A 27,090-nucleotide genomic window follows, 5' to 3' on the forward strand; every position below is an offset into this window, starting at 1 on the left:
GAGCTTGTTGAACTGTGGTGTGTTTTTGCAGGCTCCAGACTATAGGCTCGGTGCCGAAGTTAAAGCATAAACACCAGAGCCCTTTCATGGAACAGTTTGTCGGTGAGGTATGTTTTCTCTCAGCTACATGAAAACTCTCCTCACGAGGACTCTCCCACACCAAACTGCCACATTCTCACCACTGTGAACGAACACAGAGCTGCGTGGCCCTAAAGGTGGCAGACCCCGTCTCAATATGGCACCTACTATTCTGGTAGTTAATTGCAGGTAGGTATTGTGGAAAGTTGCTATTGTGGTACTTTTTCCCCCTCCGTACTGCTGCAAGGACCTTTTATGCAGATAACTGTCTTATCAGGCTGACAGAGGGTTTCTACACTCCCTGGCTGTGGCAGATGTAGCAGCATATTCACTCAAACAAGCAAGAGTCATGCACTGCTTATTAAGACTGGCACGTAAAGACGGGGCACACAGTAAATTCTCTGGAAACAGCAAAGACCTCAAACGTTTTGGAATGAAAATCTTTTTATTTGGAAGTCAGAATACAAGTGAGAATACATTTAGTACAATACACACATTTTAAAGGTATAGTAAGGCCGACGTAGTACAATATAATCGATAATTTCCCTCCACTAGATGGAGATGTTGATCAAGAAAGGGCGACATGCTCAAACATCTCCAGAATAAACAATGGGTCCAAGACACCAGGAAAGGACCAAAACCATATTATGGATCAAGAGGAAGTAGTAAAATACGAAGAGTAAGACTGTAAACATGGGATGTTCTTCATCCTGTTTAACATGGGTGAAACACAGGGTTAGAAGCCACATTGTGCAGCTGTTTTATTTAAGAGCAAATATCATTTTATATTTCTGAGAAGGGAAGACATTTTTATTTCATTTTATTTCACCTGTGTACCATATTCTTGTATCAATGCAGATCCAACACCTCTACAGGCCGCTGCAATGAAAAAGAAAATTGTAAAGTGAAGGCAGAATGATGTCCAGTCAGGCACAACAGAGATTACAGCCAGTACTAGAAATGTTGTTTTCTTTTTATTATTATTTCAAAGCATCATGCAAACGCTCCGAGGCTGCCCTGATTCTTAGGGCTACTTTCTTGTATTATTTAGGGTCTGGTGAGGGAAACCTGCCAGCAAAAGACTTTGATTAAAGAGAGGGAAATGCCGTTCTCTAAAGGATTAACTTAAGGCTAGGACACAAAACTAAAGACGAGGGCTCAAATTAATATTGCACCCAGATGAGCCTTAAATGTCCTTGGATGACAAGCAGTGATTGGATTGCAAGCTTGGTAGCTTTTGATGGCCATGCCTGTCAGCCTCACCTGCTTTTCAATCAGTAATTACCATAGAGGATTCTCTGGCATTTCTTAATTAAATTGGGCCAAATGCAATTAAAAACCACACTCTCATTCCTTTAAAAGGGCTCTGCGGAGACGTTGTTTAGTTCTTGCTGTTAAGAGAATAAGCGGTTGAACGGTCATAGCACCGTCCCATTTCTCGCTGATCTGTAGTTGATTATTTCAGTGGTCAAATTAAGTTTGCAATTTGTGTAATAAAGGCAGTGATGGAGTTCTAGATTAAAGCTTCCACTCTAACTGGAATTGAAGGCTAAAAGCATAGACCACTAGGTAAAGTTGTTATGTTATTAAAACAATTAAAGTTAACATCAGGAGCACAGTGATGAGAAGCGGAGGAAAGAACCATCATGTTCCATAGCACTAAACGTAAGAACATGTCTCTCCCCACTGCGGCGATACAAAGATGTTACAGTAAACTGTCAAATACTCACCATTTGGAAAATTCTCCAGCGCCCCAGGAGTTGATAACTACAGACACATTAGTGGTAATTTTTCCATCCGCAGTCTTCATATCATCTTTGGGGTTGTTATTGTAGTTGCCACAGGCACCACACATTTTATCAGACAGGTTTCTGTCAACAATAACGGTGACCTCATGTGTAGCAGTGTAGGTGACCCGCATAGCGGACGCCCTCTCAATAACCACGGTGCTGTCTGACATTTCGACGGATATTTCGCCTGTCACTTTGTTGGGAAGAGACACCTTCTTGCCGTTTACCTGGAAAACGCAAAGAATGGGAAAGTTGAGGAAAAGCAGCATTAGTTTAGGCAAAGCAATCTGTAGTCCGCATCGAAAGGTTCATGCCATAACAGTCCTCACCCAGGCCACTCTCTCGCTGTTCACTGCCACCATTGTTTCCTTGAAGAACACAAACACGGACACGACAGTGGGAGGCGCTCCTTTGGTGCAGACCCTGACGTCCACAACCACACGGAACCACAGCTTAGAGGCCTCATCGCACAGAGATGCCACTACAATTGCCCCCTGTGCATCTATCAGTCCAGACACGCCATCAAAGGTGGTCAGATGGCCGGTTGGGCTAATGGAGCAATGACCCTCGTCTTTGAGGCAGTCCCTGACTCCGCTTCTTAAGCCGCAAACCTCCCCACTGGCACAGGATATCTTCTCACACTTCACCAGTCCAGAGGCCTGGCACACACACTTGGATGTACATTGTTGGTCCACGACTGTTTGGCCCATCTAGAAACAGACATTGTGCACAATGTATGAATCATATGCCACCAGTCGATTTGTGAGTAGATTCTATGATGACATGTGATATGTTTTATATGATTCAAACAACAATGAATTTCAACAAATTCAACAAAGTATAACCTCATTATAGATTTACCCTCATGTACATGCCGTTGTGCACACAACCACAGTTTTCCACGGTAACACACTGGACGCCATCAAAAACAAAGCCATCATCACATTGGCATCCTTCAAAGCAGCCTTCAGGGCACGAGACTTGGTAAACAAAACTGGCACACGACCCACCGCAGCTGTCGGCGCACAGTTCATAATGGCTGTGAGGAGGACAGGAAGCAGCTACAAGGGAAGACATTGGCAAAACATTTGTACACGCTGAACTGAAATCCAAAGTGGGGAAAAATGTCATCTAGAATGCGATGGTCGGCAACTTACGGCAGAATGAGCTGCTCCTCCAGGTCTGGATTTGAACCCCTGCGCTCTGGCAGGCCAAAACGTAGGCCTGCACACTGGTACACAGAGCATCTTCACTACCGTCCGCCGCACAAAGATCATACACACAATCAGACATAAATGTTGCCGGGTCAATTTTACTGTGGCAGGCTTTGAACGGCCCATTAGGCGCAATTATGATGCCGCAGGAGTCAGCTTTTCCATACAAGGCAGCCTTGGCCGCGTCACATGCAGGACATTGTCCTCCACAACCGCCACACTCATTCCCAGGCAGGTCCACCACCCACGCTTTCCCAAATTCATCAACACTTTTAGTTTTTTTGCCATCAGGAAGTCTGAAATCGTCCTTCCCTTTGTTGTTGTAGTTACCGCAAAGGCCGCACATTTTGCCCCGGTATGTTGAAGGAACGATCACCTCAACATAGTACACAGTGTCATAGAGGACTTTCAGTCCAAAGGCTGTTCTAACAATTATGTTGCGACCTTCCTGGGTGACGCTGAGATGGCCATCCTTCAGGAAGAAGGGAAGGTTTATAAGTTCGTCATTAACCTGGAAGCAGAAATGAGGAGATCATTGTGATACAGCGATAAACTCTTCTGTTGGGAAATAAAACAAAAACATGCACAAATGTAGCCACGGATAAAGTTATTGAACTCACAATGACTTTCCACGGCATTCCTTGCTGGATGTAAATGACTAAACCATAGATCTCCACCGCAATCGACTTGGTTACAGCCACTTTTCCGTTTCCATATTTCTCATTCCCCTGAGTGACAGTGAATGTAGTCAGCCGGCCTTTGTCGTCATCGCAAACCTTGGCTAATACATAGACACAGGTGCCCTGGAAATCAAACCTGTCTCCATCAAAGGAAGTGTAATGAGGGTCGCCAGAGGCCACACACTTTGCCTGCCCCTCCGGGTAGCAGCCTTTCACTCCATTTACAATCTTACAGGTTTCTCCCGATTGGCACTTGGCCTTTTGGCAAGACACGGCCCCATTCTCTCCGCAGGTGCATTCCTCCATACACAGATCCTCAGGGTAGAAGACATCGCCCGTGTTGTAGTACTGACCACCGTACGAGCATCCACAGTCTTTCAGAGGCACGCAGGTCCCCCCGCTCAGGATGTAGCCATCGTCACACTCACAGCCTTCTGCACAATTCCTGCGGCAGGTGGCGAAGGAGTTTAAGCTGGCACAGGTGGCGGGACAACCCGTGGCACACAGGGTGTAATGGCTGTTAGCGGGACACACCATAGCTGTGGGCCAGGATGAGGAGAGGGAAAGGAACAATACAAAATATCACGTTAAGCAAATACAAAAATGGAAATGAAATGAAACAATGAAAACGTCATTTCAAACTCACGACAGAAGGCGTCTGTTCTCCACGAGCCGATGGTGATTCCTAATTCCTGACAGGCTGAGACGTACACCTCCACAGAGTCACAGACTGCTAGTTGATATCCATGATAGTGGCAAGCATCATAAACACAGTTTTCCATGTAGGGAGCAGGGTCCACGCGGCTGTGACAATCTTTGAAAGGCCCTGCTTTGTCACCAATAATACCACAGTACTTGTTGGATTGGTACACCTTTATCTCAGAGTCTGGACAGGGTGCGGGGCACCCTGACCCTGAGCAGACTGATGAACAGCCTGCTACGAGGGACACCTGCCAGCTCTCCCCCAGTTTGGTTCCATCGGGTGCAATCTGGCCATTTGGCATGGTGAGGTCATCCTGAGCTTTTCCATTGTAGTTGCCACACAGACCGCAAACTGCGCCTTGGTAGGTGCTAGGCAGAGTCACACTCACTCTGCTACGCCAGTCAAAGGTCACCGTGATACCAGCTGCCGTCTCCACCACAGCTGTGCAGCCACTCGCAAACACAACCAGCTCATCGTTGTATGTCAGAGGCAACAAAGCAAGCTGCCCATTGAACTGAGGAGCAGAAAATGAGGGAGAGAGGGATATTTTTTAGGAGATTATAAATGTAATAATTCTGCAGACCTTGCTAATCCAATCTAATGTGCAGTTAAATCTTAGTTTAATTAAGTCTGCCAGGATCAAAATTTTAATATGCAATTAAATATATACGCAGAAGAGCATGAGGGATGTCAGAATTAGCACAGTGACAAAAGGCATTATCCTCCCCTTGAATGAGGCTGGGAATATCTGTGCTGTTTTTATTTTCAATAATGTGACTACATGCTGTGTTCCATTTCTTTTCTCTCCACAAATCCACATAAAAATGGATCACCCATTCAATCTTTTGTTATATCACCAATGTGCCCCACATTATCCATACCTCCGCATCCCCACTTACCAAGACCTTGTGTGGGAAATCTCTGGTGATGGTGAGAGTGATGCCATATATGGAAATCGTTACAGTCTTTGTGTAGGATACAGACTTGCTTCCCCGGTGGTCATTCTGCACGTTCACCTTGAACGGCACCAGCCCAGGCTGCTTTGAGCACAGTCCCGCCAGCTGATATACGCACGTGCCTTGGAAGTCGAACCTTCGGCCGTCAAAACTGAGGTAGTGTGGGTCACCCGAGGCTGTGCATGTGGCCTGACCGGTGGGTTCGCACGTACGCTCTCCATTCAAAACAGTGCATCTCTCGTTGGCAGAGCAGGAAGCCTCGCGGCACACCACCATGCCCACCGAAGTATCGCACTCACAGAGGCGAGCACAAGTCTCATCAGCCCAGAAGCGCTGGCCTGGCTTATAGTAGCGGCCCTGATAATAGCAACCACAGTTCTTAGCAGGCACACAGACACCAGCACTAAGGACATAACCCTTGTCACACACGCAGGTCTCCATACAGACAGCAGCGCATTTTTCCTTTCGCTCTGGGAATGGACAGGATGGCTGGCATGGGCTGGCACAGTCATCGTAGTGGCTGTTAGGCTGGCAGTTCATTGCTAGAGATAAATGGAATTTTCATGGAAATTAATCAAAATAAGAAACACTTTAAATAGCTGATTGCAACAGTGTTTCTGAAATACTCACGGCAGCCAAGCTTCTTCCTCCAGTTCTTGATTATTATTCCTTCCTCACGGCATAGCTCAGTGTAGGCGGCCAGTGCTTCGCACAGCAACTTCTTATCTCCCTTAGTATAACACATATCATACACACAGCTGTCCATAAAGAACTGGGGGTCCAATTTTTTATGGCACTTCTCGAACACATCTTTGTTTTTGAGGGCCCCGCAGAAAGCATCGGTCTCATAGAGCTTCTGTTGGTCTTTGGTACAGGCACCACAGTTGTCACACGAGTCCGAGCAAGCACTGTTCCTGTCCTGATCAGGCGTTTTCCAGCTCTTGCCCCACTCTGTCACTGAGGAGACTGGTTTGCCAGCAGGATTCTGGAGTTCATCATCCCGTTTACCGTTGAAGTTGCCGCACAGACCGCAGACGAGGCCGTAGTAGCTGCTAGGAAGCTTGACGTTAAATTTCGAGTTCCAATCAAAGGAGACGACTAGGCCAAAATTAGTCACCACCTCTGCCATGTTCCCCCTTTGCACCACTGACACTTTACCTTCACCCAGTTGAATGGGAAGATTCACCAGCTCTCCTTCCACCTAAAGAACATGGAACAGAACAATATATGCATAAATATATATATCACGGACACTCTAAAATACAGGAAATCAAACAGAGAGGAAGCTTAACGTTTACCTTCACTTGACCAACTTGATTCTTTCTTATGGTGATGTTGTAACCATACACTTGCACATCTACCTCCTTGACAAAGGAAACTGCTTTGTTTCCCCGGTTTTCATTGCTCTCTGTGATAATAAATGGAACTAGGCCATCCAGGTCCCCACAGGTCTTGGCAATGACATACTTGCAGGTGCCCTGGAAGTCGTAGTTGTATCCATCAAATGTGTGGTAATGAGGGTCACCCCAGGCCCAGCAGAGACCTGTGGACTTGGGGATGCAAACAGCCTCACCCTTCTCAACGCGGCACGACTCCATGACACGACAGTTGGCATCTTTGCAGGGATCTGTGAGGGGTAAACAAAGGAACATTAAACATATTTCTTTTGTTTAATGTAGATTTATTTATTCAAGTATTTGCTTCCAATAAGTGAAAACAAAGATACTAAAGGTGTCTTGCCTGGGTTGTAGCATCCCCTCATTCCATTTTTGACCATGCACTTGGTATTTGAAGGACAGGAGTGCTTTTCACAGACGAGTCCTTTAGTCGGATTGCAGGTGCACTTTGTGCTACAGTCGTCCTCATACACAACTTCGTTAGGCTGGAGACACAGAGCAAGTTCATTATATGTGGAGAAATACCACTTAGTAGAAATAATACACATTTAAGCAATCTGCTGATTAAGTTTCAGGGGAAATTCTCAGCGAGAATATCTAAAATCAAACCGGCTAATGCACAGGGAAATTTTACAGCCATGTCAGGAGAAATGCTTTTGCTTAAGCCATTCTGACAAACAGAAAAAAATAATTATAGTACTGTACAAAAACAGGTGCTGAATACCTTGTAAGTCCTTCCATTCTCATAACAGCTACACTCGTTCTCTTTGACACACGTCTGTCCATTGAATAAGAAGCCAGCATCACATTCACAGCCTTCTGTGCAGCAGGTCGAGCACCGAACAATTTCTGTGAGGCCAGGGCAGGAAGTAGAACAAGCGTCGGCACACTCCTCATAGTGACTGTGTGCGGGGCATTCCATGGCTATAACGCGTACACAAGAAAAAGAAACTCATGTCAGAAAATGACCCTGGGTATACTGGTAACATAGGAAGCACTAAATTTAGTTTATATTGCACTTACGACAGAAGGAAGCAGTCCTCCAATTTTTGATGTCCACTTTGGCCATATGACAGTTAAAGGCGTAGGCTGCGACGCTGTCGCACAGCACCTTTCCGTCGCCATTGGAGGCACACAGGTCAAACACACAGTCAGCAAAGTATGACTCTGGCTTCAGTACGCTATGGCAGGCTACAAAAGGACCGTTTGGTGCCTTAAGAATGCCACAATAAGCGGGCGTTGAAAACACAGCCTTGCGAGCAGCATCACAGTCAGGACAGGTGTCCCCTTCGCAGCCATTTTCACAGATCACATTGGGAATGTTGACCTTCCATGATTTTCCAAACACGTTCACATCGTTCGTGAGCTGTTGGTTGGGCATCTTGAAATCATCCTTTTGGTCACCGTTGAAGTTGCCACATAAGCCGGAAACCTTGTCACGGTAATTACCAGGGACTGTGACCGTCACGAGATAGACCAGGTCATACGTGACAAGCAGTCCAAAATTTGTTGCAATAACGTATCGCGTGTTGTCTTGATAGATCTGCACTTGCCCATCATTGAGATTCACAGGAAGGTAGTTAAAGATGTCATTTACCTATAAAAAAAAGGGGCGGGGGGGGGGGGGGGGGGGGGGGGGGGGGACAAATAACAATTGATGAGAAGAATGTTACAATTACAACATTATCTTTGTTTAAGTAATCACTCATATTAGATAGATATATCTAATCATTAAAATGTAATCACACACAAAAAAAATGTTCACTCACTAGAACTCCAAACATGTTCTTTCTCAGTTTGAGAGTAAACCCATAAACCTCCACCGCAACCAGCCTGGTGACTGACACCACTTTATTTTGCATCATCTGGTCCCACTGCACGTTCTCCACGTGAACAGAAAACTCCACCAGACGGGTTCCTTCCAGCCCAACGGTCTTAGTGAGGGTGTAGGTGCACGTGCCCTGGAAATCAAACGTGCGGCCATCAAAAGAGCGGTAGTGGGGGTCACCAGAGGCCTGGCACTCACCCTTGCCAACGGGATGACATTTTTGGAGGCCATTTTCTAATTTACACTCCTCATTAGGGCCACATGTGATCTTCTTGCACTCAACCTGAGAAAAAAGTATCATAAAAATTGAACATATTTCAAAAGTTCGCATTAATCAGAACCAAGTCATTGTTTTAATTGTTCACTGTCTCTCACCTCTCCATCTTTTGTGCACTTGCATTCCTCTTGACACGCATTGGGATAAAACACTTGGTCAAGGAGGTAATAACGGCCATCATAGGAGCAGCCACAGTTGGAGAAAGGAACACAGCGGTCTCCACTGAGAATGTAACCTTCGTCACAGACGCAGTCCTCCTCACATTTAGCCTTGCAACCTGAAGGACGAGTCAAACTCTCGCAAGTTGCTGCACAGCCACTTGCACAGACTTCATAGTGGCTGTGGGCAGGACATTTCACCGCTATGCACAAGGGACATAAAAGTCAACGTTAGTGTGTTTATTGAACATTTTCCTTTTTCCTCAGCATAATAGAAAGTGCTGACTTATTCTTGAATTAAAAAGCATTTCTCACCACAGAACTGACTGGTTCTCCAGCTGTACACCTTGGCTCCCACATCCTGGCAAGCAGAAGTGTATGCAGTAATAGCCTGACACAGCAAGTCCATCCTGCCATTATACAGGCACACATCAAAAACACAGTCGTCGAAGTAGCCTGCTGGATCCACCTTGGCATGGCAGTCACGGAATGGCCCTTTGGGGTCTCTAATTATACCACAGAAGTCTCCAGATTCATACTGAACCTTCTGAGTGATATCGCATGAAGGACATTTGTCTTTACAAGCGCCTCCATTACAGCCTGGGATTTCGGCCACTTTCCAGCTGTCACCAAAATCTGTTGGTGATGTGGGCTTGCCGCCATTCTTTGGAGTCAGATCATCCTCGGGTTTCCCGTTGTAGTTGCCACAGAGGCCACAAACGGCGCCCATGTAGTTGCTTGGCAGTGTTACAAATACAGCACTGTTCCAGTTGAAGGTGACTTGGAGGCCAAAATCGGTAGTGACAACAGCGTACCAGCCGCTCCTCTGCACAGACACCTTCCCTTCTTTCAGTGTGACAGGCAGGTTGACAAGTTCATTGTTCACCTGAAGGAAAAGTGGTAAAATATTCAATACAGAGTAAGGCAAACCAATATTCACTTATAATGTCTAACATTATCTACTTCTTACCATAATCAGGCCTTTGTGTGTCTTAGTAATGACAATGACGAGGGAGTACACCTTTATCTCTACTAATTTGGTGAAGGAAACCACCCGGCTGCCTCTGTGATCATTCTGCACCAGGACTTCAAAGGGCACTAACTCAGGGTTCTTTGAGCAGAGTGCAGCAAGCTGGTACACACATGTGCCCTGGAAGTCAAACCTCTTCTTGTCGAAAGTCACATAGTGGGGATCACCGGTGGCCTGGCAGGTGCTTTGGGACACTGGTTCGCATTTTCTTATGCCCTCAACCACCTGGCACTGCGTCCCTTCCCCACATCCTTTGTTCTGGCAATCAACTTGTCTACTTTTATCAGAACATTTACACCACTGCTGACATTTGTCATCAGCCCAGAATGTCTCCCCAGCAGGAATGTAGCGACCCTCATAGGTACAACCACACTGAGCAGCAGGCACACACTTATCTCCACTTAAAACAAAGCCTTCGTTACAGGTGCAAGTCTCCACACAGGGCAGTTTACATTTGGAGGGAGCATTCGGGTCAGAACACGTGGCAGAACAGGCACTGCCACAGAGCTCATAGTGGCTGTTGGCTGGACATTTCGCAGCTTTGGAAGGGAAAGGGAGAAAAGAGTGGGATTAATGCTTGTAACAATCAACAACAAAGAGATGCTATCATTAACACTACTCACGACATCTTGCAGTCTTCCTCCAATCTAGAATACCGACCCCAGCAGCCTGGCAGGCTTCAGCGTAAGCCTCCAGTGCACTGCAAAGGAAATGTCGGAGACCACCTCCCATGCATAGATCATATTTACAGTTCTCCACGTACATTTTTGGGTCAATGGTGGCATGGCATTTGCTGAATGGTCCATTTTCATTAAGTGAGATGAGCCCACAAAACATGTTGCCCTCCCACTCCTTTGTCTGGCTGGCGTCACAGGGCCCACACCCACCCACGCATTCATCTCTGCACGGAACTTCGTCATCCAGCCCGGGCACCTTCCAGCTGCTCCCAAGGGCAACAGCAGAACTGGCTTGTGTGCCAGAGGGTGTAGTGAAGTCATCATCTGGATTGCCATTGAAGTTTCCACAGAGACCACATGTTTTACCAGCGTAACGGCCATCCAGATCAACCACAAGACGGTGATTCCAGTCGTAACGCACTCTCAGACCAAAATCAGTCTCAATGAGCACAGAGCGACCGCATTGAAATATAGACAGTTTGTTGTTGTTCAAGGATATTGGCAAACTCCACAGTACGTTATTGATCTGCACAGACAAAAAAACAGAAAAGGAATCATAAAGATATTTCAGTCATCATATATTCACTTAAATTAATGCATCTTAATGTGTCAGGAAACAAGGAAATTAAACTTAAACTGACAATATTTAAAATCTGTAACAGAATACAGGATATTTAATTGATTATCTTTTACTAACACAAATAGGGAGCCTTACCCTCACACGGCCTATCTCAGAACGAACTACAGTGATGGTGATATCATAGACCTTCACTATGACCTTGCCAACATAGGACACCCTGAGACTTCCTCTGTTCTCATTCTTGGCGAGGACCTCAAAGGCTGGGAGGTTGTCATCCTTTCCACAGTTTTTGGCAATGACGTATGTGCAGGTGCCCATTAAGTCATAGTATCGCCCATCAAATGTACGGTAATGAGGATCTCCCAGGGCCCAGCAGGTACCAGGCTTGGGTTTCTCTCCATTGGGGACACAGGACGGAACCCCATCCTTCATCTCACACTTTTCATTGGCACTGCAGGTGATGCTGCTGCAGGACGCACTTCCTGGGAAGCAATATTTATTACAATGAATGCCCACATCACCGTGGTTCACTTCTGTGAATTTCTGAGGGTGACAGATTTAATATAATAGGGTTTGTACTTTACCTGGCTCCATACATTGTGCAGGGGCGCCATATCCGTTCATCTGAGCAACTCCTATGCTGTACAGAGCAAAGCCAGAGCCAGAGCTGGACATAGTGTGTTTACTTTTGCCAGGGGTTGCTTTGTAGGAAATCTCCGTCCAAGAGAAATCTGTCCCTGTGATCAGTCTCCACTGGACTTTGGGATGTAGCTTCTTGCCATCCATTTGCAGCGTTGCAATTGCACTGGTCTGAGCTACAACTATGGCCTCATTTTCAAACCCTGGATGACCCTCAAATGAGTAGGAAGAGCAGAAGCGGTCTGTGGACACTATGGTCATCAAGAACGGGTCATAATATTGCAACCAGCCTCTTGAGACACCATTGAAGAGCAGGAGGACCTGGATTCCGTGATCAGCCACAATGGACAGTGTGTCAATATTATTGTTATGGAGCTCCTTTGTCTGCCCCCTGTCCAAAGTGAAATCCTCTTTACGATTGCTAATTTGGACAGCGACTTTGGTTGTCTGGGCGGCCTGGATGTAGATGCTGTCGAATTTTTTTTGGAAGGTCAGTGGAGGCACAAGGAAGCTGGTTCCCCAGCTGCTTACTGGCAGTAGTTGCTCAAATACGTGATTGCATTTTGAGAATTGCCAGGTACAAGAGTGACCCGTGAAAACAGCAATAGGGTGCTGGGAGGAAACTATAGTGCCAGAAAGATCCTGTGTGCTCTGAAACTGAACACTCTCGTATGGCGCAAGATCTACAGCCATTTTAGAACCATGCAAATAGGCGCGACCCTCAAACACAATTGCCCCTTGTGGGGATATCTCTATTTTGTTGCTTTCTTTTCCATTTGTGACAGCGAATTCTTTGAAGGTGTTATAGGGTGACTTGGGTGGTGTAAAGATGACGTATTCTGTGCCCCATTCAGTGACTGGATATATCACAGAGGTGTCTGCTGTGAACAGCTTAGAATTGAAGGAGGTTACAGTCACGTCTTCTGAGGCTTCAATGCGCACTGTGTTAGAAGACTTCTTGCTGCCGTACAGCTCAACACCAGTGGGGATATTGATGGTGACTCCCTCTTCAGCATTAAGAGTTTTTTCTTGCTTGAAGTTTAAGGAAGGCACTTGCACCATCACTTTAGTATTAGCCTTAACAGCTGAGATCTGTAGCTGCGTGCGAGCTGTATAAGTTTCATATTTTGGCAAATAATTCTGCATGAATGAGAGGGCAAACTCCTTCCCTGCCCATCCAGCATTAGATGGATCTGACAAATGGGAAAAGAGAGATGAGAAACAGAAAGATACAGCTTTTGAGACTTTTTCAAACCTAAAATGAACGAATAAGGTACAACAGTGCATCAAAAAAAAAAATAAAATAAATAAAAATAAAAATCATATATATATACAAAGATGGCTGGTATAAATGAGCTAACAGGGCTAAGCACTCCCAAGCTAACACAAAAAAGATGAGATTTATTTTTTTTTTCAATAACTTACAATGGATTGTTTTGAATTTTGGTGGATCCAGTGGTAGCAACAGCACCAAACAGTCAAAAGAAAAACATTGAATATCTCTAAATGAGCTCATTTTTTAAAGCCTCAGCACCCCCAGTCCACTTCCTTCCATTTAATTCTTGTTAGTGATTGACAGGTGTCATGTGACACTGTCACTCACTGACCATTTAGGCTAAATCCAGTTAACCATCAGGCCACTGGTCTTTGCTCAAAAGTGCTTTTGGGTTACTTGATTTCTAATCCATTTCCCTCAATGTCTTTGGAGGAAGACGTTAAGATTAAGATTGCGATCACATCGGCCAAACAATGTACAAGTGACACACGACAAAATCGTAAGTTTTGTGTTTCTTGGTTTGAAATAAAGGACTGGCTAACAGCAAGTGTAGCCAAGAATTCACTCTTGGCTACACATTGTACATTTCTGTTTTCTGTGCCTGCTTTCTGGAGGAGATCAACAAGAAATTGTGGATTTGAAAAGTTTATCGCACAAAAGTGGAAGACATGGATGCAGCGCAAAACACATCGGACACAGCGGTAAGCTGTCCACGTTACGAAAATGCCGATTCAACCTTCGACATGTATGTATGGCTGGATAGTACAGTGCCTAGTGACGCTGGATACCACATGGGACATTGGGGTTCTCTATGGACTTTTTTCCCATAGTGCAGTGTCAGTTATCATACTTTCAGTAAGTGAAGATTCTCAGGTAAAGCTGCACAGTTATTTAAAAAAAAAGTTATTTAAAATTTTGTTAATATTTTGTAGAAGTTAAGTCTTTACATTCAATAAATTTAAGAAGTTGAAAATTTTCTTTGATTTGGGTTGTTAAGGGCTTGTTATTAAGGGGTGATTGACGGGTCCTGAAACCAGACCAGTTGAGAACCACTGATGTAGAGCACTAAAACTATATAATGTATAATGTACGTGTAATTGATGTAACTCTGTGTATTGTAGTGGATATGCAAATTATTTAAATTGGTACTATATATATATATATATATATATATATATACATCTATATATATGATTGAAAATCTGTTAAACTGAACAAATACAAATAGGGATGTAATGCAGATTATTTATTTTTTTTTTTTTTTTTAAATACACAACATTTTTTTCTACCAAAATTCTAGTCAAACATTGACACATTAAATTTGACTAGCTCAGAATTACCCAGCAGGACGTGTAGCAAAATTTGTATCCAGGTTTTACCCATCAATCAGAGCACTGTTCAGCCATAAGGGGTGAATGAGGCATCAGTATATATATATATATATATATATATGTATATATATATATATATGAAATACATTTATGAGATGATTTGTGCGAAAGCATCAAAAGTATTTACAAATTTGCAATAAAAATGTTCCTGAAGAAATTTGTACACAGTACAAATACACAATAAGACACCAAAAAGTAAACGACTGCCTTCATTTCAAAGTCAAAAAGAAGGGATGAATGCTAGTTGAAATGAATTGACTGCTTTTTCCCTTGCTACCATTGAGAGAGATTGAGACAGGAATAGTTGACTGCTTCTCAGCAGCACTCAATAAGTCACTTGCACAGACAATATAATTGCATAATGGAAATATTATCAATATATGCACTCTTGCTGAGAAAAGACTGTTTTCTGGGCTCAGTCAAGGCCTGAGGGATTTAGATTACACTCCTGTCTCACACACTCAGTTTTAATAGTTCCAACTCAATAGTAGCTAAAGGTAAATGCTTTTCTTAACAAAGAGGAAAATTCAATTTAGATGGCTATTCTACATGTGCGGCACTCTCAGTTGACGCTACACTGACATTCTGCCCCGTTCATCCCTTATGGCTGAACAGTGCTCTGATTGATGGATAAAACCTGGATAAACAGTTTGCTACACATCCTGCTGGGTAATTCTGAGCTAGTCAAGTTTAATTTGTCAATGTTTGGCTAGAATTTTGATGGACGTAAAAGAAAAAAAGATTGTGCTTTTTTTTTCTTTTTCTTTTTTTAATCTATCTGCATAACAGCTCAGATTTTAACATATTTTAAATAATTCTAAAATGGAAAGAAGCAGGAAGAGAAATATTACAAAAAATCTCATTATAACGACATTTTACAAAAACAAAAAAACAACAAAAAAAAACAAAGATGTTCAAATATACTTACAGCTGAACAGAGCCCCCACAGCACAAAACAGTAACAGGGCCCCCATGGCTGTCAAAAAGAAAGTCTTATTTTAGTTAAAGTATTTAAAAGCTAGGATAGTTAAATAATATAATACAATATATTCATTACAACCTACACAATAGCTGGAGCTTACCTGCCAAGAGGCACAAGTGTGATTATTTTTTGTGCTGATCCATCCTTTTATACACACTGATGGACAAAGACACCGACCAATAAAAAAATCTAAAGGCCTGCAGTTACAACTTTGAATAACAATGACCTCCCTCTAAAACAAATTAAGGTAGAACTTGGCAATGCCTTGTAGTTCCTGTTGTATATTGACAAAGTCTTAACACACCTTGTGACATGCACATGATTTGATTCACATCCAGAATTTTGCTTTCATAGAATTTTTATGTAACATCATTTGTCATTCGTATTGGTGGAGATGAACCACTGTTTTACTTATTTTTTTATTATTTATTTTTTTATATATAAAAATGCACAGATGATTAACTTATCTGGATATCATCAATACAAGAATATTCTGATGATTGAATGGGTTTATATACTATGCCCTAGATCTATTTCCCTTTTTCATTAACAAAACTGACAGTGTCCTTTGACATGGGTTAATTTGATTATTTGCCCACATTCACTGGCATTGTATATTTTGGTGTAACCAAATAATATTATCCATTTTAGACTGGGCACGGCAAGAATGTGATAAGACCAAAATCACAACTTATCTTTAATGTTACCCAAGAGTTTCTCGAGTTTCCACCAGCTCAGTTTGTTAATGGGCTGGGCTGGGTATGAATATGTGTAGAATATTACCATCTCTGTCTCTGACACAGAGAGAACGGAAATCTGGAAAACCCTGGACAGAGTCTCTGTACACGTGAATGACCAATTCATGGAGTCACAGAATATGCCATGTGCCATATGTTTTTTTCTATTTTCTTTTCATTCAAAATAATAAAGAAGGGCAAAATAGCAAAAAATAAATAAAAAAATAAAAAAACATTTTGGCACGATGCTTGGTCAGTACTTAGTAAGAATCCCCTTTGCCAAACTTATTGTAGTCATAAAACTTTTTCCAGTTGTAGTATCTTCATTCATCCAGGCAAAAGTCTTGTAGACTTGTCAGACTATTGTCCCTAAGGACACTATTGTTGAATTTAAAAAGTGTTGAGGAATATTGTATTGAATAAGCCAACCTCTTCTCAGTTTCATTTCTTCACATTTTTATTTTTACTTCCAGAAATGTCTGCAATTGAATCCTCTCTCCCGTCTACTAGTGAAATGTTCCTACCATTGGCAGCGGCAAAAGTCTAAATCATTATCTCACTGCTTAACAGTGGGCAGTTTTCTTTTGATTCAGTCCTTAACATTTTTTTCTCCAAACATGCCTGTGCTTAAAACTTGACAGTTCACTTGACTTGTTTCTAAAATGCATCAAACTTATTTTTATATTCTGATATTCAACATGTGATGTGGAATTTAACGTTTGCCTTCTGATGACTCTTTAGCGAAGGTCATATTTGTGCAGGGGGTGCGCTGCCTCAGTCTTCCAGATCTCTACTCTACCCTCCACTACAACTATTACCTTTAATTTCTTAATTACATTCCATGGAACATTTTCAAAATGAAATTATTTGAGCCTTCACACTGGGAGAAGGCTATAGAAAGACATAAGCATCGAAGCATATGATTGCAGGACAGTCTATAGGCAGAATAGTGCAGCAACTATAACCAAACAAGACATGTTTAAAGCAATTATTTAATAATTGGAGGCTCAAACCTCTTAGGGAATCCAAATTGTACACAATGATTAAAAAAAAACACTCCTCTTGAATAAATAAAAAGAACAATGCTCAAGTTTTTTCCTAACTATGGGAACCAAAAGTCAGTATTAATGTTAGCTTAATGTTGAATAACACAAATACTGTCTGCCCATGTTTAAACCACATCCTTTAAACCGTTTCATGCTCGATATAACATATAAGACATGTCCTGAACAAAGCTTGCAAAATGGGTGGATGGCTCAAGTACCATCCAGTGTTAAACCAACATCTCTTTACAGCGCCAGTAGTTTGGGCTTAACAGGTGGTTTCTGTTGGTTTTGTGTGTCACTCAGAGAATAATAGCGGAACGGGAAGGCGCAACGATCATTTGCAATAGTGTGAAAGTAAACATAGCCAAGGTTTGCCTGATTTTTTTTTTATTATTTAATTGGTTTCCAGAAAGTCTTGGGCCGGGCAGCAGTAAGCCTTTGTACACATTATTGCGTTATTGGACTGGTTTAAGAAGGTGTTCCCGTGTTTCTCGTTAAAAACGTATTTATTGTTAAACGAGAACAAACAACGAAGACAAAGAGGTTGAAATCATTACTGTATTTAATACATTAAACAACATTAGTCACACAATTAAAACGAGCAGTCATCCAGTCAGGTCACTGTGAACACAAGAAGTAAATTAAAAAAAACAAAGAAACATTCGTCAGTGCATACATATATACACTAATTAATGAATTGACACTTCTAATATTGTTGAGAGCATCACTTACCAGCCAGGAAGGTCATGGAGAACCCATGACTTGACTGAAGAGTGCGACTCAGGGTCATGAAGGTTTCCACAGATACCACACAGTTTGCCTGAATACCAGAGAGGTACTTTGACCGTCACCGTGGTAACGCCAATCTCTATCTCCAGCTCCGACTCCAAACCAGCCTCTCTCCTCAAGATCACGATGACCTCCGATTTGTCCTCATTCACACCAGATGACAGGGACAGGCCTGATGGCAAAACGTGAGGCAAGGGCACCAAATGTCCGTTCACCTTTGGGAGGAAACAATGACTTAGTTGAAGCAAACACTACTATCTTTAAACACGTTTGGGCTTACGTCTGTTAGAGTTGGTGGTGAAGTTATACCTTTACTGTTCCTCCCCGTATGGCTATTGACATGTCATGCAGGATAATTTGAAACACAGTCACGAGTGTGGAGCTGCCGTCACAATGCCCATAGTAGGAGATCAGGTTGAACCACTGCTCACTGGCCTTGTCACAGAGGGACATCAGACTGTAAGTGGACTGAGGTTCCAAGCTTAGCTGCTGCCCGCTAAGTGTGGAGACATGGAGACTGCCCCTGAGCTCACAAACTTCACGTCGGTCAGCACAGCCCCAGGAACCATTCCTCAGAGCACACTGCTGCCCCGGGCTGCAGCTCACCTCCTCACATATCACGCCACCTAAAGGGTGGCACCAGCATTTCTGGGCACAGTCTTTGGTGTACAGTTGCTCATCTGTCTAAAACGGAGAGAAAACAAAATGCAGATGCTTCGACATCTTAAATGTGAGCTTTTAATTGCATTAACCCATGCGAATGAGCTTCATTACACTTGTGCTTACCTTGATGTATACATCATGAAGAGCACACCCACACTGACTGTAAGGCACACACTCGCCCACATCAAACACATTTCCATAGCTGCACTGGCAGCCTTCTGCACAGCCAGTTGCTAAAGAACCAGGCTGGAGCAGAGCAGGGCATGAGTTGGAGCTGGAGTCAACACAATCTGTTGGTCTGCTGCGGTCAGGACACTGGAGGGCTAGAGGTAGAAATAATATTTAGAGAGGAACACACTCTTAAACTGTGATAAAAACGATTCACTTACAGCAAAGAGCATGCTCTCTCCACAGTCCTACTGATATTCCTTTAGCCTGGCAGGCTGCAGAGTACGCTTCCAGTGCTAGACATAGGGCCCTGTGCCCAGCCCCGGCGCAAACAGCCCTGATGCAAATGAATCTGTAAACCTCACGTTCCACACCACTGCTCCAACAATGTTTGAAGTCAGAACTATCGGCCAACAGGGTGTCACAGACTGTGGTGTCATGTGTTGACAGATTGCACTCATCACAGTTTCTCCCACAAGTGTCTGTGCAGTTCTGTCCGGGAGACACTGGAGCCCAGCTATGCAGGAACTCTGAAAAGCCTTGGGCAAGATGGCCATTTCTCATTTGCAAGTCATCAGATTTGTCTCCATTGAAATTCCCACAGAGGCCTGAAATTGTGCCGTCATACACTTGTGGTACACTTAACCTGAGGTACTGGGTGGAGGACAAGTCAATTCTCAACCCTGAAAGTGTGGTGACTATTAGCCTGCTGCCAATTTGGTAAGCTTTAAGTTCTCCGTTGTCAAAGGACACGCTGCGGTCTTCGCCGTTTATCTGCAAGCATTGATACACCTAAGGTTAACAACACCTTAGTAGCCATAAACTCGTATATAGGGAGAGCACAACTTACTTGTATTTTCCATAGAAGTCCAGGATCAATGGACACTTCAAATGAAGGCAAACGGAGTACTAATCTGCTGATTGTGAAGTTGCCATCCGTATCCTTTTTAAAGCTGAGTAGCAAAGTATAATCGTGTGCGGCTTTAGAGGTCAAGGTTGACAAAACATAGATGCAAGCTCCATGGTGAGGCAGAATAACGCCATCAAAAGTAATGTAGCCAAAGCCTGAAAAAACTTGACACACCCCATGTTGCAAGTCAACTAAACAACTTTCCATGGGGCTGCAGGTCACGTCTCCTCTTTTACATTCACACTTCTGACAGCTCTCCAAGTAGAACAGGCCAGCAGGGTGATATTGTCCCCCATGCATGCAGCCGCAGTCAGAAACCAGCACACAGTGGCCATCGCTGAGGACATAGCCAGGATCACATTGGCAGCCTTCCTCACAGCCTCCACTGCAGTTTGCTGAAGAAGAAAGTCCAGCACACACAGCGGGACACCGAGGTCCACAGATCTCATAATGACTTTTCCTAGGGCATGGCATACCTAAGATGGGAGAGAAAATGTCTTATTAACAGACATATTAATGATTCACAGCCTTACAAAGACATCTCAAATACCACATCACACATTTTATTATATTTATTTTAATATACATTAATCAGTATAATTTCTCCTGTCAGTACTTGTTATCCTGCAATTAAGCACAAAACGGCAAAGTATGCCAACGGTAAAATAAACAAAATCTTGTAGACTGAAGAATTTTTACAAATATTTGAGGTTAAAATATTAACAACTGATAAAGGTATCAGCTTATTACAGAAAGTGCTGTAGTGGAACTTTTTTTTTTTTTTATTGTTTCCCTAGGGATTTCTGTTTTCTGTTCCTATTCTAAGACAAACGGTCATTACGTGACATTACATGAGAGATTGCATGTGTACCTTTGCATGAGAATGGGCGCCTGAATTTAATTAGCCTGGGTGTGATTTAATATTTGCCTATATATATATAGATATATATAGGTATGTCACTTACTCATTGTGTCAGACTGTCATTCCTGCCTTTATTCCAAGTGTCAAGAATTGTGACCACTGAATAGCAACTTGGGATAAGTGCATAATCAAGTACTTTCAAATTTACATCTGTCAAGGTTCAGTAGTAAATATGTTTCAATGGTCAGAGCATTTCCACGTTCTTACCACAGAAAGTGTCACTCCTCCAGTGCCAGACAGGCAGTTGAGCTGCTTGGCAGGCTGCAGCATAAGATGCAATAGAATTGCAGACGGCTGAATAGTGTCCATTATATGAGCAGGAATCTACTACACAGCTGTGGAAGTAAGACTTGGGACTTAATACCGATGCACAATCTGCAAATGGCCCTAGTTCATTTAACAATATTCCACAAAAATCGTTGCCTTCAAAAAGCTTTTGTGCCTCCGGAGGACAACGCTTCAGTCTGTAGGGACATTTGAATCTACAGGTCTCCGCTGCTTGAGACCTCCAACTGTGGGCAAACTCCAGTGTATTTTGGGCAAGCACTGCGTTGGGCATCATTTGGTCATCGCGTGGGTCACTGTTGGCGTTCCCACATAGACCAGAGACAGCAGAGCTGTAACTGCTGGGGAGGATAATCGTTAGAGTGCCGGTATTGTAGACGATCAGCTTTAGTCCCTCATCAGTTTGAACAACAAGAGATGAAGGTGTGTTGTGGACATTAACATGGCCTGTCTGGTGAGAATAGGGTAAAGGTTTATACAATCCATCAACCTGAAAATGAACATAAAATATATTACGGTAACATACAGTGGGTCATTTTTAACACAGTCTATAAGCTCTGGAAGAGTACTTACCAAAACCTTTCCTGGGTTGTCTTTTCTTACCATGACCTCCAACCCGTAGAGGGAGAGTGTTAATGTTTGGCTGTGAGAAAATCTTTTATGGCAACTTGCATCAGACATGGAAATATTGAAAGGCATGACTCCAGTTAAATTCCTGCTGGTTTCAACTAGTGAATATGCACAGCTGTCCCTAAAGTCAAAATGGTATCCATCAAATGTTGTAAAGTGTAGTCCAGTGACAATGCTGCAGTTCTTTGGCTTTTCAGGTTGACACGCTCTCTTGTGACGCAGCTCCCTACAGACCATTCCTTTGGGGCACTGGTCTGGATTGCAGTGGATCTCCCCAGCAGCCGGTCCGCAGACACAGAGCTGACCACAGTTGTCTGGGACCCAGAAGGTTGAGTTGATACTGTGGTATTTACCTCTGGAGTCCTGACAGCCGCACTGATGTGGACGGATACAGCCCTGTGGACTTTTGATGAAACCAGGGTTACAGAAACAGCCCTGAACACAAATCTTTCTACAGATTGTGTCATTGGGTTCACAGGATGGGGGGCAGGCTGATCCGCAGGTCTTGTAGTGGCTGTTTGGTGGACAGTGTGCATCTGAAATTATGATGTCATTTACAGATTCAATTACATCCATCACAAGAATCTTAACTTTGCTGTATTACACATACACCATGTTTCCACAGCATGACTACTCACCAATTGTCCCTTCGTTGAAGTAGTAATCACTGACTTCTTCACAGACTGTGGTATACAAATCAACAGTCTTGTTAAGAGTTACTGAGTCTTCATTATGCATGTGGTCGACCATAGTTTGGTAGAAAGAATTCAGATCAGCACGACTTGGACAGTGAGCCAACCGGCTGTTGTGACTTGAGAAAACCTCAGTCACATTATCTGCAGGTAGGATCACCACATCCAGTTGTTGCCTACAGCTAGAACAACACTTTGAGTCTCTGTCAAAGAGCTGGTAAGCCTGAGGCAGCTTTACACTTGGAAAAGCAGGTGCAGTATCAGGAAATTCATCTTGAGAATCACCATTAAAGTTGCCACACAGCCCATAGACGTTGCCCTTGTAGCGTGGGTCTAGCATGATGACAACAGTGGAGTTCCAGTCAAGGACCACATGCATGCCAAAGTCAGCTTTCAGCAGGATGTCGCCTTCTTTGTAAGATATTTGGATCTTTCCCCGTAACAGATTAACAGGAATATAAGTCACTTGATCATTAATCTGAAAATAAAGAGACTCATTAGTAGATAAGTCGTGAGCAGCGCTAACTCCGATAATTATATCTTCTTACCTGTAACGTGCGTGTTTCACTGGTGAACCGGATAATGAATCCATAAACCTGCACAGTTAACACCTGTGTGGAGGGTGAAGCTTTGCAGTCATTTTTCTTTGACACACTAAATCGTGTTAGACCGCATGCTGCCCCTTTGCTGGCTGTCAGGAGATAGGTGCAGGCACCCTCAAAGTTATATTTGAGCCCATCAAAGGTGTGGTAGTGCTGGCCTCCCCGGGCCCAACACAGACCCCGCAGGCTCTGACAAACAGGCAAGCCATTTCTCAGGGAACATTTTTCAGTTTTATCACATTTTCCTTCACATGGATCCATGTTAGGCACTGCTTGGACGGAAGTACAGCAATGTAAGTGTCAGCTACATGGAAACTAATAAATTCTTGTAATAAATGCAACGTTTATGAAAATGTTTCATAATTATAAATGCTCACCATCTTCGTGACAGCCCATGACTCCATGTAAAAATTTGCAGCTGTGCAGGGGAGGACATGATTGTTGCTCACAGATGAGAGGAGGCCCACATGTGCAGTTCACAGTACAATTGTGCAAAAGTTTGCTCTCAGATGGCTGAAAATAAAATTTACGAGGAGGAATGCATTCAGTGCAGTGCAATAACATTCTTCATTACAAATTAGAAACTGAAGGTCCAAGTCCAGTAAATGTGTAGAACTACTTAAATTAACACCGTTTCCAAAATAATAAGAAAAAAAATGGACCTTAAACTTCCTCCCATCCTGCATGCAGCCACAGTGCTCTGCTGGTACGCAGGCAGCGCCATCATAAAGGTGTCCCGCATCACACTGGCAGCCTTCCTCACAATTTTCAGGACACTGCACTTCCTGCAAAATCTCAGGGCATACTGAGGAGCAAACGTTGGCACACGGGCTGTAGTGACTGGATCGAGGACATTTATAAGCTGTAAATAACAAGTAGCAGACTTTTTGAAACCTTTTGAATTTCCCCAATGGGGATCAATAAAGTACCATCTTAAATTAGTATAGGCCTTAAATGAGGTTTTACTGAAATGGAAAATTTCAAATGATTAAATGCAATAAACATATCAGGGTGGCAGACTTACTGCAGCCAGTGGTGTTCATCCATAAGTCAACTACTCCTCCTGTCACCTTACATGCTGCCTCATAGGCCCACAGTGCTTCACACAGGGCCCAGCGTTGCCCCTCTGCAATGCAAAGGCTCCTCATGCAGAGTGAATAGTATTTTTGTGAGCACACTAAGTGGTGACAAGGAGCAAATGGTCCAGAGGGATTGGTGAGAAGGCCACAGTACAGGACAGATGTGTACTCTGGCACAGGTGCCTGACAAATTTGACAGGAGCTGCCACACGTGTTGCTGCAGGATGAGTTGGCATCATAGAAACACGGTGGCCCAAATGTGGGAAGGTTAGAGGTCATGACACCGTTGGGCAGCTGCAGGTCATCCAAAGGATCATCATTGTAGTTCCCACAAAGCCCACAGGTTGTCCGTTGGTAGATGTTTGGGATTTTTATCAGAATGTGGCTTTGAAGGTCAGAAATAAGCTCAACGGACTGAGGAACCTTGATTGTTATCCATCCATTTTCCTTATGTATGGTGATGTTGTTTTGGGAGAATGGCAGGTTCTCATAAACTCCATTTACCTAGGAGAAACCGTAATACAGTTTTAAACACATACACAATAAAGATTGAGTGCTGAAGGAGACTAATGAATCACTTTGGAGGCTGTGAAATCATTACATTAGTTACCTGAATTTTTCCAGGAAAAGTTTTTGACGTCTGAAAATACATTTCACCGACTTGCAGGTGGAGCTGCCTGCCCAGAGTACGGTTTCCCTCTGCTGCTATCAAAATTGGCTGTACATCCGCTTTCTTGAGAGAGCACATCTGCACCAAAGTGTAGTTGCTTGAACCATAAAATTCAAATGCCTTTCCGTCAAATGTGGTGTACTGGGATCCATCAACAGAGCAGTAGGCCTCTTTGGGTTTTGGGTGACAACCTTGAACACCCCTAATAAGCTTACATTCCTGATCCTCTCCACAGGAAACCTTATGACATGTCATGTGTCCTCCGGCGTGACATAAACAGCTTTGTTGACATGTAGACACTTCCTGTCCTGCTTTCAGGTATTCCCCATGGTGCAAGCAGCCGCAGTTTTCTGGAGTGACACAGAGGTTGCCACTGCGAACTAAACCTGCTTCACACAGGCAGTTCTCCCCGATGTTTGGAGGCACCTCTACTGTGTTATTCTGCCAGACCAGGCAGAGGTGAACAGGGGCAGAACTCATGTTGTAGCTGGTACTAGAGGGACATGACTGGTCTGAAAAGGTACAGAGAGACATCAGTCATTTAGGGCAGGAAGACAGGAAAATGTTGTAAAGGTTAGGGTTGACCAGTGATGCATTAGTACCACCTAGTGGCCCAGTAGCACCTGAGTGGTTGCGGCCTCAATATCAATGAGTCTCACCACAATTTTATTTATCCTACCCTACCATTTCCAGCTATAGAAGCACAATAAAAACACCTGCCATTACGTACCTACAGGCATTTATCTGATTTGTATGCAAATAATCTTCATTCCCCTTTCCTCACTTTTCATGATCAATAACAATCTAAACTCAATGAAATATTATGTGCTTGCAGAGGCATCTGCAATCTCTCCATATTTCATTTGGGGTTCAATGATGCTGAACTTCAAACAGCACAGTTACAATTGTAGAGGATATTAATTTAATTCACTCGCAGAGCTGGAAGCACATTAACACTCACAGCAAAATCCCGGCCTCCTCCAGGCATAAACTGTAGCCTTGCGGGAAAAGCAGACAGCAGCATAATCTGCTAAGGAGTGACACAGAGCAGTCTGGAGACCTCCGTGAAGACACAGGTCAGTGACGCAGCGCGTGTAAAAGCTGGAGGGGTCCACTTTGCCGTGACAGTGTCTGAATGGTCCATTAACTTCCAGAATCTTTCCGCAAGCCTCTGGGTCAGAGAAGCGGGCCAGACGTTCAGATGAACAATTTGGACAACTTCCTCCTAGACAGCCCTCCACACACCAAGGATTCTGCCCACTCCTCCAAAGCTTTGCAAACTCGCCAGGGGTTAGAAGATCCTTGGTGCCATTGGCTATGAGGTCATCAGTAGGATCAGCGTTGAAGTTACCGCAGAGCCCACTAGTAGCATTAGCATATTTCTGAGAGAGACGTATTGCAACTATTCCCTCTATGCTGAGACTAAATTCAAAGCCAGGGTTCATGTATATGTAAGTGTGCAGCCCCAAAGAAAAGGCCAGTGCAGTGGCACTTAAGAGACAGGGCAAGTTCCTCTTGACACCATCAACCTGTAGGGGGAGCCAAAATTGCAAAAAAAATGTAAGTAATCGTTGCAAAGAAATGTCGGAAATCTTTGAGACAAACTGATAGCAGCACTCACCTCTATGTTATTCATGTTTTTGCTGTTAAGCTCCACAAAAACTCCACTCACATTGACCAGGGCATGAAGCGCTGACCCCATGTGTCCATCTGTCTGTACGTGAACCTGTATTTCACTGAGGTCTCGATTCTGTCCAGTGACTCCCAGTAACTGGTACTGGCAGGTGCCATGAAAATCATAGTCGTGTCGATCAAAGGTGATTATGTGATGACCAGTGTACAGGCACGTGCCTCGGGGTTTCCGCGTACAGCTTCTAACTCCGTCCCGGACGCCGCAATATTTTTCAGAGCCGCAAGAGCTCTGATTGCAGCGTATCTGTCGGGTGCGAGGGTCACAGACGCATTTTTCAGTGCACCTCTCATCAGCCCAGAAGGTCTGGTTGCTGGGGTAACGGTCGCCGTTGTGTGTGCAGCCACACTGAGACAAGGGGACACAGGTGTCACTATCCAGAACAAAACCTTGGTTGCACTGGCACATCTCCACGCAAGCCTGGGTGCAGGGGCCTGAACCGAGCGGGGACTCGCAGGTGGCAGGGCAAGCTGTGCCACAGGACTCATAATGGCTATTCACTGGGCAGGATATAGCTGGTAGGGGACAAGAAAAGTCAATACAGGGGAGAA

The 27,090-nt window shown here is 43.8% G+C and overlaps 1 protein-coding gene across 1 annotated transcript in view; it reads right to left on the reverse strand.

Moving 5' to 3' along the window:
- Positions 1-504: 504 nt before the first annotated feature.
- LOC125016038 (IgGFc-binding protein) overlaps positions 505-27,090 on the reverse strand; it is a 35,182-nt gene continuing 8,596 nt past the window's right edge. The window contains exons 13-49 of the mRNA XM_047598204.1: positions 26,471-27,054; positions 25,811-26,378; positions 24,790-25,361; positions 24,125-24,683; positions 23,763-23,962; positions 23,478-23,613; positions 23,047-23,369; positions 22,445-22,976; positions 21,750-22,342; positions 21,099-21,666; positions 19,910-20,445; positions 19,281-19,833; positions 19,015-19,214; positions 18,538-18,912; positions 18,172-18,443; positions 17,275-17,284; positions 15,603-15,666; positions 11,953-13,200; positions 11,504-11,850; positions 10,735-11,314; positions 10,052-10,650; positions 9,397-9,967; positions 9,022-9,284; positions 8,588-8,929; positions 7,842-8,415; positions 7,543-7,742; positions 7,162-7,303; positions 6,720-7,048; positions 6,052-6,622; positions 5,365-5,963; positions 4,409-4,979; positions 3,703-4,301; positions 3,026-3,593; positions 2,730-2,929; positions 2,198-2,578; positions 1,809-2,095; positions 505-957 (exon numbers count right to left, since the gene is read on the reverse strand). Coding sequence (XP_047454160.1) covers positions 948-957; positions 1,809-2,095; positions 2,198-2,578; positions 2,730-2,929; positions 3,026-3,593; positions 3,703-4,301; positions 4,409-4,979; positions 5,365-5,963; positions 6,052-6,622; positions 6,720-7,048; positions 7,162-7,303; positions 7,543-7,742; positions 7,842-8,415; positions 8,588-8,929; positions 9,022-9,284; positions 9,397-9,967; positions 10,052-10,650; positions 10,735-11,314; positions 11,504-11,850; positions 11,953-13,200; positions 15,603-15,666; positions 17,275-17,284; positions 18,172-18,443; positions 18,538-18,912; positions 19,015-19,214; positions 19,281-19,833; positions 19,910-20,445; positions 21,099-21,666; positions 21,750-22,342; positions 22,445-22,976; positions 23,047-23,369; positions 23,478-23,613; positions 23,763-23,962; positions 24,125-24,683; positions 24,790-25,361; positions 25,811-26,378; positions 26,471-27,054 — 15,626 coding nt within the window. The 3' untranslated portion in view covers positions 505-947. The remainder of the gene's footprint in view (positions 958-1,808; positions 2,096-2,197; positions 2,579-2,729; positions 2,930-3,025; positions 3,594-3,702; positions 4,302-4,408; positions 4,980-5,364; positions 5,964-6,051; positions 6,623-6,719; positions 7,049-7,161; positions 7,304-7,542; positions 7,743-7,841; positions 8,416-8,587; positions 8,930-9,021; positions 9,285-9,396; positions 9,968-10,051; positions 10,651-10,734; positions 11,315-11,503; positions 11,851-11,952; positions 13,201-15,602; positions 15,667-17,274; positions 17,285-18,171; positions 18,444-18,537; positions 18,913-19,014; positions 19,215-19,280; positions 19,834-19,909; positions 20,446-21,098; positions 21,667-21,749; positions 22,343-22,444; positions 22,977-23,046; positions 23,370-23,477; positions 23,614-23,762; positions 23,963-24,124; positions 24,684-24,789; positions 25,362-25,810; positions 26,379-26,470; positions 27,055-27,090) is intronic.

The sequence above is a fragment of the Mugil cephalus genome, chromosome 11 (genome assembly GCF_022458985.1).
Source record: "Mugil cephalus isolate CIBA_MC_2020 chromosome 11, CIBA_Mcephalus_1.1, whole genome shotgun sequence".
In the NCBI taxonomy this organism is placed as follows: Eukaryota; Metazoa; Chordata; class Actinopteri; order Mugiliformes; family Mugilidae; genus Mugil; species Mugil cephalus.